We start from the raw sequence: 17,764 nt of genomic DNA, 5'->3' as shown, positions 1-17,764 counted from the left end.
GTAACAAAAGAGGGTGGTTGTTACAGGAAATCCAACCATGCAAGGGGAAAGGACAATTTGGACTATGCACAGACTCAGTACCATTAATGGACTTACGAACTGGGAAAGCCCACAAGAACAAGCTTGCAAAATGAAAGAAAAACTTGCAAGGTTTGGACTTTAAATTCCATAAGAAAAGAAAGACTCAAAAGATAGCTGCTGAAGCTTGGGCACGAAGACCGAAGGAAGACAAAAAAGGACTACTGAAAATCAAAGTAGAATGTGATAAACTTCAAGTTATGTATAAATAAAAATAAGTAATAGCAAAGGTCTTTTAAAGAATGGTAAGACATGTAGAATGTAATAAACTGTTCTAGTTATGTAAAATTAAAAAGAAGTAACTGCAAGTGTAATGGTACTTTAAAACGAAAGAATGGTAAGAAATGTAGAATGTAATCAACCATTCCAGTTATGTATAAGTAAAAATAAGTAACTGCAAATATAATTGCATTGAAAATAAAAGAATGGTAAGCAATGGAAAAGTGTAATAACAAACAAATTGAAAGTGGTGATTGAAAATGTTAATTGATAAAAGTAATGTAAATGAAAAAAAATTGGTAAGCAATGGAAAAGTGTAATAACAAAGGAATTGAAAGTGTTGATTGCACAGGTTAATTGAGTGAAGTTAAATATATACAGTAAGTATTAATGTAAAATAAAAAATGTGTAATGTTATTGTTATAAAATTGGAGGAAATAGTAAATTGCTTCTATGTTGTTCATGGAGCAAACCACTGTAGGTTTACTCCATGGAACAAACTTGTTAAGGGGGGAGGTATGTAGTGGAACCCAAAAGATGATGTCATTCCTGCATGTCAATCAAGGGATAGAGCAGGAGGGGCGGAGTCAGAGTGGCAGTTAGACAGCTGGGAGAGACAGTTAGAAGAGAGTTGGAATAAGATAGGGATAGAGAGAAGTAGGGACAAGAAGATGTGGAGAGAGTGCTAGGGTTTAGGAATAGCTAAAAAGGGGTTAAGATAGGAAGTTGAAAGAGTAAAACATATTGAGCAAGCAGGAATGAACTCATAACCATAAGAAATACCAGTGATTGAATACATGATTTGTTATATATGAACACCTGAAACAGTTATATGTTTGATTCTCCTGATGATTTGTTCATTAATAAAAGAATGTTTAATTGAAAACCCCTGATTCCTAAGTTATATGATCAGCTCCTATATGTGTGTGGGATTTGAACTGGTATTAAGAGAATACCTGGTGGCAGCGAAAAGGGCGTATTGACCTTGTGGAGCCCAAAGATATAAAGGGCACAAGGGGGATCACCACAGCCACCTAATGTGGAGAGCAGAAAGTCTGAAAATGGAGTACTCTACTCTCTGTGGAGCTTTTTTCCAGGATCCTGACTCACCTGGGGATACCTCGTCTGGATAGCTGAACCCTCCCTCTTCAGCCTCATGAAGAAATGGAAATTACAGTAGAGAAGGGAAGAGCAACAATACTCCTCTCTAGGCATGCTATCAACCAGAGTATCCTCCTGAGCCGTCTCTCTGGGATGGGACTTGCGGCACTGTTTTATGGTGGTTCTAATCCTTCCTGGGGGAGAGAACTCAGAAGGTAGTGCTGGAGGATTCCTGTTCAATACCCTGGCCATTGGCCTGCAGGGTTCCTCAGGGCTCTGTTTTGTCTCCTATGTTATTTAACATCTACATGAAACCACTGGGAAAGATTGTCTGGAGTTTTGGGGTTCAATGTCACCAGTATGCAGATGACACCCAATTCTACCTCTCCTTGCCACCTAAACCTGAGGAAGCTGTTTTGAATCTAGATCAGTGTTTGGCATCAATAACAGACTGGATGGGGCCAAATAAACTGAATCTTAAGCCAGACAAGACATGCTCTTGGTCAGTCAAAAGGCAGATCAAAGAATGAGGATGCAACTTGTACTGGATGGGGTTACACTCCCTCTGAAAACACAGGTGCAGAGCTTGGGGGTGCTCCTGGATTCATTTGTGAGCCTAGATGCACAGGTTACGGCAGCGGCCAAGGATCCATTTGCTAAATTAAAACTAGTGCACTGTGTAATCTGGCCAGGGTGACACATGCCTTAGCTGGGTTACGGTAATGCACTCTATGTGGGGCTACCTATCGAAAATGTCAGGAAACTTCAGCAGGTCCGAAACACAGCAGCCAGACTGCTGACTGGAGCGAGTTACACGGATCACATCACTGCCCTGTTACAACAGCTTCACTGGCTGACGGTTTGTTTTCGGGCACAATTCAAAGTATAAAGCCCTGAATGGCTTTATATAAAAAACACATGTGGGAGTGCCATTCCCAAGGTTGCTAATCTGTTGGCTCAATCTACAGTAGAGGGCAAACCCTCCTGGATGACATCACAGCTGCTTCTGAGGGGCATGGCTGCCCACCATTCTTCTTTCTCACAGGCGATAGAGAGCTTGCTTAATTGCCTTTCCTTGGGCCAATCGTAATAGTATTATGTAACCATTGTCCTATCATAACTCTGTCAACTATCTGTACACTGTCAACTATATGTGAGCTTGTAAGGTTAATAAAAAAGCACAGTCTTCCTGGGGCAGGGCACAGAAGACTTCTCATTCTGCTTCCTCAGTAGTCATCCATCAGGAGCACTGCTGGCAGACATCCCTGTGTGCGGCTGACTTCTTTAACTTCTATCTCTAAGAGACTATTTGCTATACTAATTACTTGTGATCACAAAGCCCATCAGCTTTCTCATTTTGTGACCCCAACAAACACCCATATAGGGCTCCAGTCAAAACAAAATATACTTCCTGTGGAAAGAGAAGCTCCCACACACATACACACACACCAATAAAGAAGATGGGATCACGACCATCAACACTGCTCTAATCTTGAGCTTTGAAACCAAATGAACCTTGAAGAGAGAGATCTCTCCTTCAAGCCTTTTGGAAAACAACTCTAATGCTTATTCTGCCCCCTCACTTTTAAAATTTTAAATTATTGTTGTTGTTATTGCTGATGTTGTTATTGTTGCTGCAGCTGTTGTTGTTAATGTTGTTGTTATTAGGATCTCTTAACCATTCAACACAGATAAGATGTGGGAATAGGATATGAGAAGAGTTATTTTAAAGTACATGAGGAGCCCAGGAATAAAATGATTTTCAAACATGTTCTTAGGAACAAAGGTGAAAAAACCTCATCATCAAACTAAATATGTAATTAGTTATATCTGTTGCTTTCCATGCTTAGGATTCTTAATCTTCTCTTTGAAATTAATAACAAATGGTGGGATGGGACAAAAGGCAGGACATGATGGCAATGTGTCGGGAGTGATTAACTGAACCGCATCCCAACAAAAGAAGCAGTGTGAGTGTGGCAGTATTTTCAGCAGGAAAATGGCACAGGGAAAACCTAATACCTAATCTGGATCCTCTTTCCAACACTCTGTTCTTTGTTACTGTTAAAGAGGAGAATCTGAACCACAGGATTTAAAGATGTAACACTCAAAATTCAATAAATCAGGTTGGAGGGAATATTCAAGTATTGGAAAAATAAAAGTGATTTGGCACATCTAACATAAAAATTTAAAAGGAACTAATACCATAAAGCACTATGACATTGTTAATGGGAAGAGATAACATCTCTAGTAGCTGTCTCAGAAAGTGTCCTCATAGGAAAAGCACAGCAATGCCAAACTGTAATTTTTTCATTATGAAGGGGTACACAGAAAACTTCCAAGAATTCTTTATAATGTATATGGATAGTAAGCTCCTTGGTGAGAGGGAGCTGACTAGTTTTACCTATGAAACTACATTAAATGCCACATATATTTATGGCTCGAGAGCGGTAATAGTATAGTTAGCTGTCTATGAGAACTGTATTGTGCAACCCTGTGCAACAATATCTATTTTATGTTGCCGCAGTCATTCATGCTGGTTGACTGCAATTACAGCTGGCACTACAGGCAGATAAGCATCCAGTTCCTGAAGCATGTATAGGAAGGGCACTCATCCAGACAACCCTACAGCAAAGCAGAGAGAATGATGCTGGTGATGGTGGGGGAATCAAGAACCATGAGCACTCATCAGAATGAGAGCTACTCCTGCACTCTGGCAGATCTAGGCTGGGCTTTATGCCTATGCCATGCTATGCCACTGCCACAAGTCTCCTCAACACAACTGGTTCATGGCTAGCAAGGATAAACCTCAAATGGGAAACTTCTGATTTACTATCTGAGTCAGGGTACAGCTGTCTTCTACAGGTTGATAGCAGGTGCAACAACCTCCTAGCTCTCATCTGCCCCACAATGACAGAGGTTAGCTTTTGTGGATAACTGCTTCTCTCATTGCACACATTGTTTTTTTATGTTTCAGAACACTTGGGAACTGTAAATTAAGGTTCCAGGATTAAATTCAGTAAACATGTTCTATAGGCTTGTATTTTGGGCTCAACAACTCATCCTTTATGAACTCACACCTGTCTTTCAGCCCCAGTCCAATTAATCCATTTAATATAAAAGAATCATGGCCAGTAGCTTAATTCTCAGAGTGTAATTGCCCCATAATTTTGTTAACTGTCTCACAACTTTGCTTACAAAGAGAAAAAAGTTATCTCCAATCTGCAAGTTAACACATAAAAAATCTTTAAAGGTTGCCGTGCACAAGGCATGGCACAACTGAGATTATAATAAACCCCTTAGGGATGGTTAGCTGGCACCTGCCCCAATTGCCCTTAAGGACATAGAAACACAGTGGAGAAAACTGACCACACTGCCCAATGAAAAAAATATTTTACAGTTTATTTCTTAATTTCTTTGGAAATGGAGCTGGTAGGGATTAATTTCTGGTTGACTGTTTCTTCCAAAGGCTGCCCCTTTCAACTAATAACTAGAGACAGTGATATTTATAGTCGTATACAAATGTGAATACCCCCATCTCTACTAATAACTACATGTAAACAGAATAGATTAGTTATATTTTTAACACTGGAACAATCTGCTCGTATGCATTTAAATATGCATTTTAAGTTGTTTCCAATTCATATGGGCCTCAATGAAATCTCAAAAGGCTTGGTTATACAGGAGATTGGTGATGGCTATATATTTTAATGGAACTTGAAATCCTAGCTTTCTTCAGCTATTGAAAGCATGACAGAAGTGTGCTCACTAAAGAGATTTCAGTAGTGGAAACTGCAAATTTTGCTCTCTTTCCTTTTAAAAGAAATCTTAGAAAGTATGTTTGCATTCTAGGCTTGACATTTTTTCGCCCAGATATTCCTCACTTACTTGTGGGATATTCTCTGGCCCACTATCGTACACTGGCAGTGGAAATCCTGGCTGGAATCTGATCCTGTTGAGCATTGGTGAAGGATAACACTCTGCTGATGCAGTCATGTGGGACCTCACACTTACACAAAGCAGTTGTGGTATGTAAGTGGAGATTCCTATTTGGAAAAATAGGTACTGGATACCTCCTTGCACAAGGCATGAAAAAATTGAACTGTTTATATTATTTCAGGCACAGGACAAGCCTGGACCCTGAGCTTAGAAACAACTGACATTTATTTTACCTTCGTACTCCTTTTATTGAATTTTAGTTTTATGTACTTTTGATTTTGATTATTCTTATTTTTGTTTAATTTAATTACAAATACATATAGTACATTAAAAACATCATGCACGTTGAAGAGGGATATAGATTATCCTCATAAAACATACTGAGAAATATGTTTATTAACTAGAACTTGTATTGAGCTAAGGTTTAATATTATTAAGATTCATACTGAAATTAAGGAATCAAAAAAGTTGTAGTTTTATTACTGAATGAACTGGTGTGCAATGCAATTTTGGGTACAATCAGATGGGTATTTATCTTGCCGTTTGGTCTGCCGTGGGGGTGGGCTGTTTTTCTTTTTCCTTTTGCTAGTGATCAGATGACATAATTGCTAGAGCAAATCACCCCACTCCAGAGCGTTCCTTCCTGCACCTGTCTGAGCCCTTGCCAGGAGCTACTGTTTTTTTCAGTGTGGGTAAGATCTCTCTGTTTTGATTCATTTCTGGAATATGTGATCACTGCAACTAAACCAAAGGGAACCTTGGGGCTTTAAATTTCCCTTCCACTTTTAGTTTCCTGACACAGAGTATTGTTAACTGGCTTAAGAAGACAGCTTCGCCACTTTACAATACTGTACTGAAAAGTTAAAACATTTGCTCTGCTCCTCCTTGGAAGGTTAGAAGAAAGCAGCATTTTTAAATAAGTCTATAATAAGTCTAGTAATTTTTTAAAAAATGAAAATTTCCTTCCAGAGGACAGTAAGGAGGAGGATTTATTTTGTTACTGCTTTTGTTGTTTCCATAAGGGAGGTGGCCAAGCAAGGTCTCTTGAGGTGTGTATGCCATTTGGATGCAAGGGCCACACCAAATGACATACCAAACTTCTAGCTGACAGTAAGCAATCCAACTGAGCCCGATCCAGCCCACTTCAGTTAAGCCCCATATAGGCAATCCAGCTGTTAACAAATGCCACATAAATGATCCAGACCAGAGGGCCTAAGTTTATTTCTTTCATTCTTTTTCTCTTTCAAATTACATTTGTCCCTTCAACAATGGGTTAGGGGCACCAGACCCAGGTAATTCAAAATCCTCATATAATTCTTACATCCCCAAAACATAACTTCAAAGCATAAATAGCTGATCAATACACATACAAGGAGAGGGGGAGAGAGAGAACAGTTCTCTCTAACAGGAGTTCCCTTCCATAGCGTTAACAATCCTTTCCTTACAATACCATGTGTAATGAGTCTTACAGGGCTTTATGACCTGATCTAGACACTGAATTACAGATGTTGTGCTCAGGGAAAGTAAACCACTTCGACACCTTCAGTGTTACTCATGGCGTTCTGGGTGGCACAGTATTTACTGACTATTTATTTATTGAAGATGGATTTATTGAAATATTTCATTTTCAAAAAACCAAAACCATGCTGTTCAGACCTGTGCAATTCAACGGAGAAGTGTATACAGCATTTTGGATTTATATCCTCCACCACAAGCTACTTTCCTTAATTGGTAACCTGGTCATGATATGCATAATCCCATGGACTAGGGTACAGGCTAGTGCATTAGGCATAGTGCTTACCAGGAGTGTCCCTTAATTAGTTGAGCACTAGGGCAGGAACCACCACTGCTTTTTTACCTTGTCCTTATCTTCCTAACAGAAAAGGATTGTAGTAAGCTAAAACTCACTTGGGTGAACCAATGAGGACAATTTTAAGGAAGATGGGACTGGAAGGTAGAGCTAGCAAATGCTTCCCTTCCCATTTTTTTTTTAAATAAGAACAAGCTGTCCTCCAAGGAACAGCTTCTGAATTTAATCCAGAGCCATAATGAGTAAGAGCCTATGTTTCATCTGAAAAAACAAACACAATGGAAAGTCTGATCAGAGTTTGGAAAAAAAACAAACACTTTTTTGGAGTAGTAGAATCTCCCATCCAGTACTATGACCAGCCTTCCAAATTTGATCCCAACTAGGTACAAATTTGTGCTACATCTAAAAAGCAAATACCAGGAAAGGCCTGATCAGAGCTTTCTTTCTGAATAGCTGCCAGAATTCCCTATGAATACTGAACTGCAGAGTGTCCAAGATGATGCTAGGGGACTTGTTTGATTAACCCTAGCAGATTCCCTGCACCTGTGCCACAGGAGGAACATTTGGGGTGAGATGGATCAGTACAGGAATATCTAGGCATTGGGCCAATGGATTTCATCCAAAATGCCATGATAAATGCCTTAGGTTTGCAGCTCTAGCACACTGCAGTATTATCTCTTGGCAGCCGCCAACAGTAGCAATTCCTGGCTCTCCCAACAACTTGTTTAGCCACTGGGCTATAAAGCTGCATGCGGCTTGTCCTACTGCCACAACAGTAGATCCCCAAAATCAGGCTTGCCTCTTTTTCAAAAGTTAAGCTATCCATCCCTGGGAACGCAGGATGAAATGTTCTAGGCAGCTCATGCTTCACCCTGCCTTGCCCTTTGCTAGATTTAGATTCTACCTGAAGTATATAGCACTAGTTGAGATCTGTTCGGATTAGAATGAAGGTCAATAACCATTCAAACAAACAGCAGAAGTCCGAAGGCTCGAAATGGGAAAAGAGTTTCTTTAAAGATGTCACACAGTGTGCTATGATAAATCAGAGAAAGAGAGAAGTGGAAAGAGACATACTGGAAAAGCTGGCCATTGCGAAGTTCTGACACTGGTCCCCTGTGAATTCGTTCGGACACCTAACGAAAGAAAGAAAACCAGAAAGAGAGAAACAAGATAGCATGATATCCAAGCAGACTGAAACGAGGCCCTTTCTGATGCCAACTTAGCTCCCTTTCGAGTCTTCTCCTGATGTACTTCTGGCTGGTCCCTTACCTGTGTTCCCTAAACCTTAGCCCAGATATTAGCTCAAAAGAACACCCTCACTATGCCACTCTAAATCCAGCGCTGTACCCAGGAGATTTTAAGTAGTATGGTGCAATTTTTGTCTTCAAACATACTTTGCTTAGGATCTGGCATGTACAATCGCAAAGGCAGTTTCTCCAAACATCTCTGTCCGAAGAATCCATTTGGACATCTGGAGGAGGAAAAGGGGACAAATCACAGAACAAGGCTGGCATCATCCTTGAAGCTATGGTTAGAAATAAAAGTGCACAGCGATGAATTTAAAAAAAAAAATCAAAGCAACTCAAGTAAGATAGATGGACTTAATCTTTGCTATGTTGGAAAGGGCTCCCTAACTGCTCTGCCCCCTTCTCCATGCTTTCTGGACTCGTCATCACCACTCAGAAGCCTGAGCAACTGGCTTCAGCCGTGAGAAATGGGAGCACTATCCTTTGAGTAGGGCAGCCCTCTCCAAACCCTCTGAATATACTGTACTCCCACTCCCCCGTCCTCATATTGGCTGGGGATGGTCAATGGTTGTAGTCCAACACATCTGAGAAACACCAGGGCTGGGGAAAATGTGCCTAGGATTTAAAATACCCCAATTTTTAGATGAGCAATAATGAGGAATGTAATAGTCTTGTGTGCTGCTTCCTATTTTTCATCAAAATCATGTGTGGCAAAATTATGACCTCAGGGACTGTCAGTTTCCCACTCAGATTGTTTGATGCTGGATTCCAAGTCCTCAGTTGGCTAAGGAAAATAAGTTGTGTTAATTAATAACGTAAAGCTAAACACATCATTTGAATATTTAGCAAGAAAATGCACACATTGGCCATAAACTCAGCAATAATGTCCTCTGGCTCAAATGAAATCAGCAGAGAAAAGCATGTTCTTCTTTTAAAACTTGATCAGGGAAGAATATCAAGTGCTTTTCGCAGACATGATATCTACCCTGCAATGCTATACATTCTCAATAAGGAGTAAGTCCCACTGAAATCAGGATTTACTGTGGAGTAAAAACACATAGGATTGTACTACTTAGTACTGACAAATGTTAAACTATGTTTCTTGGCTAAGCAGAAAATTCTTGCTGTAATGCTAATGATTAGGGAAGGAAGGGGATTAAACCTGCCAGCTGACCTACAGCTAGGTATGTTTGGATTTTTCCATATGGAATTTATTCCAATATAGTGCTGGATTTATTCCAAGACCACTTTCCATAAAATTTCATTTCTGCACAATCTGAATTTGAATTCATGGGAAACTATTTTGCTTCAGTTCTCTGTCTTTCTCTCTGACTGCATGGCTACTACAGTAAAATAACCCATATTCTCCATTACTGGATTGTAGATTATTTTTGACAGGTTCATACTCCTACATCACATTCAGACCAAATGATATTGGCACTTTCTGGGCAAGAAAATGCAGCATAGTGGGGTGAGTATATTTCTGGACCACATTTACACAAACTTTCATCATCAAATGAGGACTAAAGTGTTCTTGTCTCCATCTGTTATGCTTTTGGTTCAAATTAATTGCTTGCTTTCTTTTATCAGTGAATATATATCAAGGTCAAATGAATCACAGGCTGCAGTTTCAATTAATTTAAGCACTATATGAATGATTAATTTTCTGGTGCTTCAGTTTGCTTTGTTTATTTGTTTACAAAATAGTTTCTAAAAGGGTTATTATAGAAACTATAAATTTCTCAGTATAATTAAGGTTATGGGCCAAAAATAAACTACAAAAAGCAAAGTGTACTTGAGAATTTTTTTGAATATAAAGTGTATTTGCTGATTGATTTCAAGTCACAAAGCATACTGGCAGCGAAGCCTTTATTGCTACTCAAAAAAATGCAATAGAAATTGATTGTTTGCCAAACTTATCCAACTGCTGTTGCACTTAAATAAAGAAGTCTGAGGGAAAAAGTACGGAAGAGATTGAGGGCCAATTTATTCAGACTTTATGAAATGCAAATTATATTTTAAAAGTGGTTCTTGAAATATTAAACAGGAATTGAAAAGAAAGCCACTATTCAGGTTCAGGGTAAAATCTTGCCTCCCTAGAGAAAGCAAGTGAAATAGTATTTGAAAAATGGGGAACATGAATTTCATAGTCAAAACTTGGGGGATGAGTTGAGCAAAATAGGACCTTTTCCCCCAGATGGGGCAATGAAAGTAGTGAGTAGTATTCTGAACTGATATACACCACTCTATGGTATTGAAAACCAAGCAGAACAATTTGGAGAACAACATAGAACAAGGATAGGAAATATAGTATATGGTCCTCCAGATGTTGATGGAGTGTAGCTCCCATCAGCCCTAAACCTATGATGACGAACTATAAGATTTGAAGTTCAACAACATCTAGATGGCCTTACACACCCAGACTTTAACATGGAAGGAAAATAGTGAGCTTTATTGTAGAGAATTATATAGAACCATGTAAGTTGCAGTTGATTTACACACAACAGAGGAGTCTTGAGGTCTGAAGACATCCCTATAAAAAACTTTAAATCATGCATCAGTGCACTGCTGAATGTCTGAAGCCATATACCATAAAGAGTAACACTCCAAAGCAGGACTAGGAATAATCTGCAATTATATCTTTCCTTTTTTCCCTGGGTTTCTTTCTGTGAATGCATTAGCATTTAATATTCAACAATAATTATAATTGCAACAAATGACAAAATTTAGTGAGTTAATATGTGCTCTTGTGTGTGTGCATTTTGTGCTATTAAAGCACTAACATCTTTTCACAGATTAGCAAGTATTAGGCCAAAAACAGATGTTCAATAAAGCCCATTATTAAAGCTGAAAGCATGTTAATCTCACAGAAAAGTGACTGAGGGGGACTTCTAGGTTTATGAAATTAGGCTTCGGAGGAATTCTGTACTGAAGTCCTGAAAACCAATCACCAAACAAAGTAATTAATTAATTTCTTTATTGCAGTCAATGATCAATATTCAAATAATGATTTTAACATATTGGCTGAAACCCAGCAATAAGTTGTAAATAGAGTAGGCCCATTGAATCAGGGTGAGTCAATCCCTGTATGTTCCATGGATTCAATGGGCCTATTCTAGTTAAAATCCAAATCTATGTTTTGGATTTCAGCCAAGACATATTGTCTGCATTACATAATGCTATTGAATAAGGATTCCTTTTTACTAGCAATATTGGTAATAAATATTTCACCCTACATACTGCCATCCATAAAAAGCTAACTCATTAATTGCCTAAACAAAGCAAGATCATTTGCCTAATCTCAGAGATGAAGGAACTTCCTACAGTGACATTCAGAGACTTTCACAAGTATTTTTTCTCTTTGAGCTCAGGTTATCTCTAGTATCTGTAGTTGGCCTGAGAGAAAGTCATATCATGTTGCTCTTTCAGTTACCATTGTCCATACATTCAAATATAATAGAAGTTGGTTTTTGATGCATAATTTGTTTGGCTAAATCTCCATTAATTCTAATTCTTAGCACCATTTTATATTAGAAAACACTTTGATTGACTTCCAGCTGGCTGATATTTCCATGCTCACTACCCTGCAGAAGAATGTCAACTGACTTCCAACTGGCTATATCCAGCTGGCTAACTTCCAAATGGCTGATTGATTTCCAACTTGCTGCTATTACGTCTGTTCTTGTTGATATCCAGAAGAATGTGAACACTTCCTTATGAAGCAAATCTTTATTATTTTCTTCACAAATCAAAAGAAAACTCCAAATAGGTGACATATCTACCGTGTTTCCCCAAAAATAAGACAGGGTCTTATATCAATTTTTGCTCCAAAATACACATTAGGGCTTATTTTCAGGGGATGCTTTTTTTTCATATACAACAATCTACACTTATTCAAATACAGCCATGTCATCTTCTTCGGGTTGCTACACAATGGTGGAGGGCGGGCTTTCACTTAACTAGGGCTTATTTGGGGGATAGGGCTTAAAAATCATACTAGGGCTTATTTTCAGGTTAGGTCTTATTTTCAGGGAAACGGTATAAGCTCATCCATAATTTTTTCTGTCTTCTCTAGTATTCTAGTTCCTAAATTTTAAAGGGATACATTGTGTGTAAAAAGTACCATCTTCATTATAATGTCTCCAACATTCTTGGACCAAGGTTTTGGAGTATAATATCACCAGTAAATTAGCTGTAATGAATTCTCCATAATCTTTGCTGACATTAATTTGGTGGCACTGTTGCCTGTATGTTTCTCACATACAGTGTGATTGCAATGATACAGATTGGTGTGGTCTAAATAGGGTTGCTTGATGTAACATGAAGTAGCAGGTTGGTGTCCAAATGGCATACCAACCTCGTCATCGTCGTTTAGTCGTGTCCGACTCTTTGTGACCCCATGGACCAGAGCATGCCAGGCCCTCCTATCTTCCACTGCCTCCCGTAGTTGTGTCAATTTCATGTTGATTGCTTTGCAGATACTGTCCAGCCATCTCATCCTTTGTCGTCCCCTTCTCCTCTTGCCGTCACACTTTCCTAACATCAAGGTCTTTTCCAAGGAGTCTTCTCTTCTCATGAGATGGCCAAAGTACTGGAGCCTCAGCTTCAGGATCTGTCCTTCCAGTGAGCACTCTGGTTTGATTTCCTTCAAAATGGATAGGTTTGTTCTCCTTGCAGTCCAGGGGACTTTCAAGAGCCTCCTCCAGCACCACAATTCAAAAGCATCAATTCTTCGGCGGTCTGGTTTCTTTATGGTCCAGCTCTCACTTCCATACATTACGACAGGAAAAACCATAGCTTTGACTATTCGGACTTTTGTTGGCAAGGTGATGTCTCTGCTTTTTAAGATGCTGTCAAGGTTTGTCATCGCTTTCCTCCCAAGAAGCAAACATCTTTTAATTTCGTGGCTGCTGTCTCCATCTGCAGTGATCATGGAGCCCAAGAAAGTAAAATCTGTCACTGCCTCCATATCTTCCCCTTCAATTTCCCAGGACGTGATGGGACCAGTGGCCATGATCTTAGTTTTTTTGATGTTGAGTTTCAGGCTTTTTTTTGCACTCTCCTCTTTCACTCTATACCAACCTCAAACAACCCTATATTCGATATCATGAAGTGGATAAACAAGCTACTCTAGGATATTGGCAAACTGAACTTCCTCTGCTGTTCTCCGGAGGGGCAGAGGAAGTGATTTTTTTCCCTATGCTAGACCACTGTTTGTGTACTGACTCAGAGTAAATTAATTGTGTGTGTTTGTGTGTGTTTGTGTGATTTTGATCAGGACTGCACACAAATATAAAAAATTTGTGAGACTTTAAACAAAACAAACAGTTCTGCATCTCAAAGTGATAGAATGTGAGCCAGGCGTTTAGCATTTGGATAGCTGTGAATGAATTTAAACAGAACACACTCTTGGGAGGATGGAATGGACTTATAAAACAAGCCATGTTTTATATTTTAATCCTCACAAACCTAGCTGGAAGGAGCAAGTGAGAGGCATACTCTTCCTCTTTTTAAAAAAGGTCGACCTAAGCAATGCATTTCCTGTGTTTCACACAAATCCTTTCCCCCACGACTTAGAAAGCTGTACTTTTAGAAGGTCATTTCCTTTCCTGTGGCTAGCAGATCACTTGAAATGTATGTGTTTTTTAAATCATTGTCTGTTCATCTTATAAATATGCAAGTTGAAGAAACATCTTTGCAAAGGAACAAGCAATCAGTTCGGTCTCAAAGCAACCTCAGCCCCAGAGCAGAAGCAGCCAGAAAGCTCCAAGAAAGCTCCTGTTAGATGGGTCCAGAATAGAGATGGGCATGATCCAAACCATGAACCAGGGAGAAAAAATGAACCAGGTTGGTTTTTGGTTCAGTTCATGGCTTGATTAGGGGCTCCTTTTTTGCCCACAAGCATTTAACTTTTCCCCTCTTTGTTTTGCATTCGCAAAATGGGGTGCCCACCCCTCCCCTGCCCCCATTCTCTTACTACCGTGTCTTGAAGCTGTCACCATCATCTCCTCTGCTGAGGAGAGGCAGCAGGCCCAACTCCTTGCACCTCCCAGCTCCGATCAGCTGAGCAACTGGTCCATTTGCACAGGCAGCAGGCCCAGCTTCTGTACAAGGAGCCAGGCCTGATGCTTATGTGCAGGCGCTGCTGCCCCTCAGGATGGAAGTGATGGTGGTGGTGGAGGCTTCAAGACAAGGATTCCTCCAATAGGGGCTGATTTCCATCAAGATACCGTATTTTTCCGTCTATAAGACACTTTCCTAAAATCATTACCTTAAAAATTAAGGGATGTCTTTTACACAGAAGTAAGCTGAGATAGATGAAGAGAGACCAAAACGGCAGGTACGGCCTCTTTCAACAGTCTTGCTTCAGCCACGAGGCTTTGTTTCCTACAGTCAGGAGACTTAGCTTCCTCCAATCATGAGCCTTATGGAACTGATGTCAGCTGATCCTGAACAAACCAATCAGAATACACCTCCTTGGATGTGGAGCCTGTAGGCTCAAGGTTCAACAGAGGCAAAATGTCTGATATTCTGAGCTCAGATGCTGAATCCTCAAAGATACATCTTCTTAATTGGGGGTTTGAAAATTGAGGGGGGACGTCTTATAAACAGGTGTGTGTTATAAACGGAAAAATATGGTAAGTGATTGTTACTCAGTGGGCATAAATATCTGAGAAAGCAGATTAAATGATTAAATACATGTTCACATGCTACTGCTTTATTTCATATTTCCTGTGTCAGGCAGGAAGCTGGCTCCGACCTTCACTCCGCCAAGCAGGTATGCTTTGCATTTCAGATACATGAAACCAGTCAATGAGTCTAAACTACATCCACTAGGAGAGCTAACCTGATAAGACACCATGTCTGCAACAATAGCATAATACAGTGGTGTCCCGCATGACGACAATAATCCATTCCGTTAAACTCGCTGTAAAGCGAAATCGTCGTCATGCAAAAGTAAAAAACCCATTGGAATGCATTGAACACCAGTTAATGAGTTCCAATGGGGAAAATACCTGCTCGTTTTGCGAAGATCCTCCATAGGGGAAGCCATTTTTGATCGCTGTCTTTCAGAAATAGGTCCAGAAAACAGTGGGGAGCCATTTTGAGAACCGCCAAACAGCTGTTTCTAATCATCGTCCAGCAAAAAAAAGGTTCCCAAAGCAGGGAACTATTCATCAAGCGAAAAACCCCATAGGAATCATCGTTTTGTGATTGCTATAGCGATCGCAAAAAGTCATCGTGAAGCGATTTCATCATGAAGCGGGGTCATCGTCAAGCGGGGCACCACTGTATTCCTATGCAGTAAAAGAACTGATCTACAGCCTTAAGCAACTATGTGCAAATACTCTGGCTGGCTAAAAGAGAAAAAAATTTCCTGTTAGAAATAATCTCTTTTGGGATCAAGCTCCGCCTTGCATTTAAAAAAAACATTAACTGAATCAAGACTGTGCCAAACATTTCCCTCTTACAATCTTCAGGTCAAAATATTTGAACATGGAGGCAAGGTAGAAATATTTCCTGGAAAAATACACAGACCTGTATCTATCATGTTTTTATGAATTAGTAGAACATCCCACCAACACTGCAATGCAAAATCATGCTGCTTTTGCAAACAGTGTCATTGTTCATGTGGTTATCGCCTGAATAAAACACACCCTCCACATGTACAATGATAAAAAATATGATCCCCACAAATGATGAGCTACACCAGTGGGCCTTTCTACTCAGCAGAGGTTCCACAGAACACTGGCAATAGAATGTGGTGATATTCTTTATTTTCCCATTTATATTCAGTGTCCTGGTTTCCCTCAAACTGTTGCTTGCTGCAGTTCAGCTATCTTATCCTATGACTACTTCTACATCCCTATTTGCCAGAATGCTCAGATGGCAGCTCCCACCCAACGAAGAACATGCTGTGAAAAGCAAGACATGATAATGCCGTATCGCCAAGCAGAACTTGCTTCATGATGACACCTCTAAAAACAAATGGTCAGCTGAAAGTGAGGGTAGTAGTTCTTGATTTAGTGACATCAGTGCTTGCAGTCAATCAGGAATCATGCAGTGAAAGGAGAAGACTTCAGCATACAGCACAGGTAATCAGATTTAACAATGTAACAAATGCCATTGATAGCAAACAAAGTCAAGAGAGAGAGAAAGTGATCTAAATGAAGTGGCAAACACTTTTGCAGACATTGATGAAAAACTATTTAAAGAATTTCAAGAAAAATCTGTAGCAAATGCTTTTCATACCTAACCAGGTATTCACAACCCCAGACACTAGAAAACACTGGTGTGAGATTTACTTGTGAGGGAGAGGGAAGTAATTGAGCAATGGTTTAGTGTGAGAAAAGAATTTATTTTGAAAGTGGGTTTGTATCCTATAAAATACAGTTGATTGTTCCCTCCCTTCTAACACTAGCCAAAGGATGACTGATCTGCCCTTACCTCTGGCCTGAAAACCAGCAGACAGTGGGAGCCTCTTTCCCTCTCTGTTCCAGAAAGGTCAGTTGTGCTAGCTGATTAATTTGCCTGTGTGGCTGTAGAGAAAAGGTGAAAAACAATATGGCCCCACTCACTTGTGTCAGGAAGAAAGGTTGCAGGGAGATCGCTGCTTGGCAACATGACTCATTTCTTGTCTTGGGCGGAAGGTGGGTCAGCCCTAGCATTTCGCCTCTAATATAAACATTTTGGATGTGTGTAAATGGGTCTGAGAGCCTTTGGGATAAAGAGGGAGGTAAACTAAACTTATTTTGGGTGGGTGGCTGAATAAACTGAAGGGAAATTCACTGAATAGAGAGAAATTGCCCTAACCAGGCTTTGCTATGGGAAAGCTTGTTCTAAACTTGTTCTTACACAAGATTATTGGCTAATTCGGGATTATTATGCTAAGGCAGATGTGAGTAACCTTTGTCAGCAAGAGAGACACATACCCTTATGGCTACGTCTTTGAATGACTGAATCCCACTGGTGGGTGGGGCCAGATCTGGCAGTGGGCAAGGACACCCTGCCCACCTACCCCCCACAAATGCACACACTGATATTTATATGACACACACATAAATATAGCACATGCCATATTTGTACAATATTCCTCTCGGCAGAATGAAGCCAAGATTTATTTATTGCCAGCCTTTCTCTTGATGCATTTAAGGATGACAAAGAGATTCCCTCTCTCCTACCTGTCGCTCATGGTTCACAAGATCTTTGCTCTCTGTATGTGAGCAAACACAAAAAACGCAAGGATCATGGTGTCTTTGCATATTTGCATATTTATTGTAAGCTTACAAAAGACATTCACACCAAATACATTTGCAACTGTTAAGGGCAGCATGATATGTTTGTTTTTGCTGAAACAGACTAAAGCAATCAG

At 39.9% G+C, this 17,764-nt stretch overlaps 1 protein-coding gene across 5 annotated transcripts in view; it reads right to left on the bottom strand.

Moving 5' to 3' along the window:
• The window catches only part of NRG2 (neuregulin 2), a 209,013-nt gene that overhangs the window by 28,141 nt on the left and 163,108 nt on the right, over window positions 1-17,764 (bottom strand). For 4 of the 5 annotated variants that reach the window (XM_020799420.3, XM_072998398.2, XM_072998401.2 and 1 more), the window contains one exon: window positions 8,219-8,277. In XM_020799420.3, coding sequence (XP_020655079.2) covers window positions 8,219-8,277 — 59 coding nt within the window. Of the gene's footprint in view, window positions 1-8,218; window positions 8,278-8,538; window positions 8,616-17,764 lie in introns of all 5 variants that reach the window. The other variant, XM_072998400.2, reaches the window with a different exon arrangement.

The sequence above is a fragment of the Pogona vitticeps genome, chromosome 4 (assembly GCF_051106095.1).
Source record: "Pogona vitticeps strain Pit_001003342236 chromosome 4, PviZW2.1, whole genome shotgun sequence".
NCBI classification, from domain to species: domain Eukaryota; kingdom Metazoa; phylum Chordata; class Lepidosauria; order Squamata; family Agamidae; genus Pogona; species Pogona vitticeps.
The sequence above is the reverse complement of the archived record's forward strand: the minus strand, read 5'-3'. Positions and strand labels throughout refer to the sequence as shown.